The following is a 2,174-nucleotide window of genomic DNA, read 5'->3' as shown; positions in this document are numbered from 1 at the left end:
GGGGTTGGAAAGCCGATCAGCAGAAAAAGACCTGGGGGGTGTCAATAGCTGGCTGAATGAGCCAGCAGTGTGCCCAAGTAGCCAAGAAAAGGACAATAGCATCCTTGTATCAGAAATAGTTTGGCCGGCAGGAGTGGGGAAGTGATTGTCCCCCTGTACTCGGCGCTGGTGAGGCCACACCTCAAATACTGTGTCCAGTTTTGGGCCCCTCACTTCAGGGAGGACACTGATGTGCTTGAGCATGTCCAGAGAAGGTCAACAAAGCTGGTGAAGGTTCCAGAGCACATGAGGAACTGGGGTTGTTCATCCTGGAGAAAAGAATGTTGAGGGGAGACCTTATCACTTAATATAACTTCCTGAAAGGAGGTTGTGGCAAGGTAGGTGTTGGTCTCTTTTCCCAAGTGACAAGTCACAGAACAAGAGCGAAAACCCTCAAGTTACATCGGGGAAAGATTAGATTGGATATTAGGAAAACTTTCTTCACTGAAAGGGTTGTCGAGCATTGGAGCAAGCTGCCCAGGGAAGCGGTTTAGTCACTATCCCTGGAGGTATTTAAAAGATGTGTAGTTGTGATGCTTAAGGACATAGTTTAATGGTGGACTTGGCAGTGCAGGGTACTGATTGAACTCGATGATCTTAAAGGTCTTTTCCAGCCTAAATGATTCTATGATTCTGTATTGCATATTTGCCTTTAAAAGTCATTTAACCAAAAAGGATTTTTGTATTGAGAATAATTCTGGCTTTTCTGACACTATTTAGGCTAATCAACAGTATCATAAGACTGTTTAAAATAGACTATATTTTCTGCCCCCCGCCCGCCTTTTTTTGACTTTTCTACTAGGTAGGAGAACCAAAAGATGTCATCCGCAAGGATGTACGTGCCATTCTGAACAGGATGTGTCTCATCTATCCAGCCAGCAAAATGTTCACTTTCATCATGGAGGGGACAAAATCTAAAAACTCAAAACAGCGTGCAGGTGGGAAATGGCACGATGAACTGGGCAATTGCAAAATACTTGAAATGGCTTTGTTTTGCATGCTGAAAAAAACCCAGCATAATGGTGGAATGTGAGATTTGCCTATTTTATGCAAATGCTTATAAGTTTTTAAAGGATTGGATTTTAAAAGTAGTATCATTTTGGTTTTTATTTTTTGTTTTCTTCCTTCCTTCCAAAGATGAGCAGTATGTTAAATTGCTATCACCATTAAGATTTAGTCTCCCTTGAGTAGGCTTGTTGTCTTAGTGAAACAGTACTGGTAAGAGCAGTGTCAATAATATCGTCCAAGTGACTGAGGGAATCGGTTAATCTGATCAAGGCTTTAGAAAGCTTATACATCAACTTCAGCTTTATTGTAGGAGTTATTTGTGGTATAGTGTTTGTTCAAACAATTCCCTAGTCACCTTGAAAATATCTTATGTTATAACCAGAAAGTTAAATTACATATATAATATAGCCTGACAAACTCACAACTGTCTAAAATACCTAGATGTGAAGTTAACTGCAACATTGCTTATTCGGGAAATATTTGAAGGGATGACTGACAGCTTTAAGATGCTGTCTGTTTGCAGTCTGAACCTTTGGTTTACTATGCATCCCATAAATCACTGGAGCGTATCTCTCGTCAGCATTGTAATTGACACTTCTCTACAGTGAGGTTAAGATTGTGCAAGCAAAACAGAAATTGGGAGAGCTCTGTTCTCAGCAGCTTTGAACTTGAATATACCTGTGTCATTTTCTTCCTTTAGAATGCCTGGAAGAGCTTGGATGTCTGGTTGAATCATACGGCATGAATGTATGCCAGCCAACTCCAGGGAAAGCCTTAAAAGAAATGGCAACACATATTGGTGATAGGGACAACACTGTGCGCAATGCGGCATTGAACACCATTGTGACTGTCTATAATGTTCATGGTGACCAAGTGTTCAAGCTGATTGGAAATGTGAGTGTAACTGAAAATAAGACATCTTTAAATTTTTTTCAAATCCTTTCACTTTTGTAGGGGTTTAGCACTGTTTTGCTTGTGATTGGTGTTGATTATTTTGTAATGTTGAACGTAACTTGCTGCGTAATAAGTCCTCTAAAAGTTATTTGGTTAATTTCCATTTGCAGGATATATAATTTGGATGTTGATGAATGAAAAACTAAATTGAAATAAATGGGATAAACACTCTT

At 39.7% G+C, this 2,174-nt stretch overlaps 1 protein-coding gene across 2 annotated transcripts in view; it reads left to right on the top strand.

Annotated features, from left to right (window-relative positions):
* The window catches only part of CKAP5 (cytoskeleton associated protein 5), a 43,328-nt gene that overhangs the window by 29,767 nt on the left and 11,387 nt on the right, over positions 1 to 2,174 (top strand). For both annotated transcript variants that reach the window (XM_010144832.1, XM_010144831.1), the window contains exons 31-32: positions 842 to 977; positions 1,748 to 1,941. In XM_010144832.1, coding sequence (XP_010143134.1) covers positions 842 to 977; positions 1,748 to 1,941 — 330 coding nt within the window. The remainder of the gene's footprint in view (positions 1 to 841; positions 978 to 1,747; positions 1,942 to 2,174) is intronic.

The sequence above is a fragment of the Buceros rhinoceros genome, unplaced genomic scaffold (genome assembly GCF_000710305.1).
Source record: "Buceros rhinoceros silvestris isolate BGI_N320 unplaced genomic scaffold, ASM71030v1 scaffold191, whole genome shotgun sequence".
Classification (NCBI taxonomy): domain Eukaryota; kingdom Metazoa; phylum Chordata; class Aves; order Bucerotiformes; family Bucerotidae; genus Buceros; species Buceros rhinoceros.
Note: the sequence above shows the minus strand (reverse complement) of the source record. Positions and strands in the feature narration are given on the sequence as shown.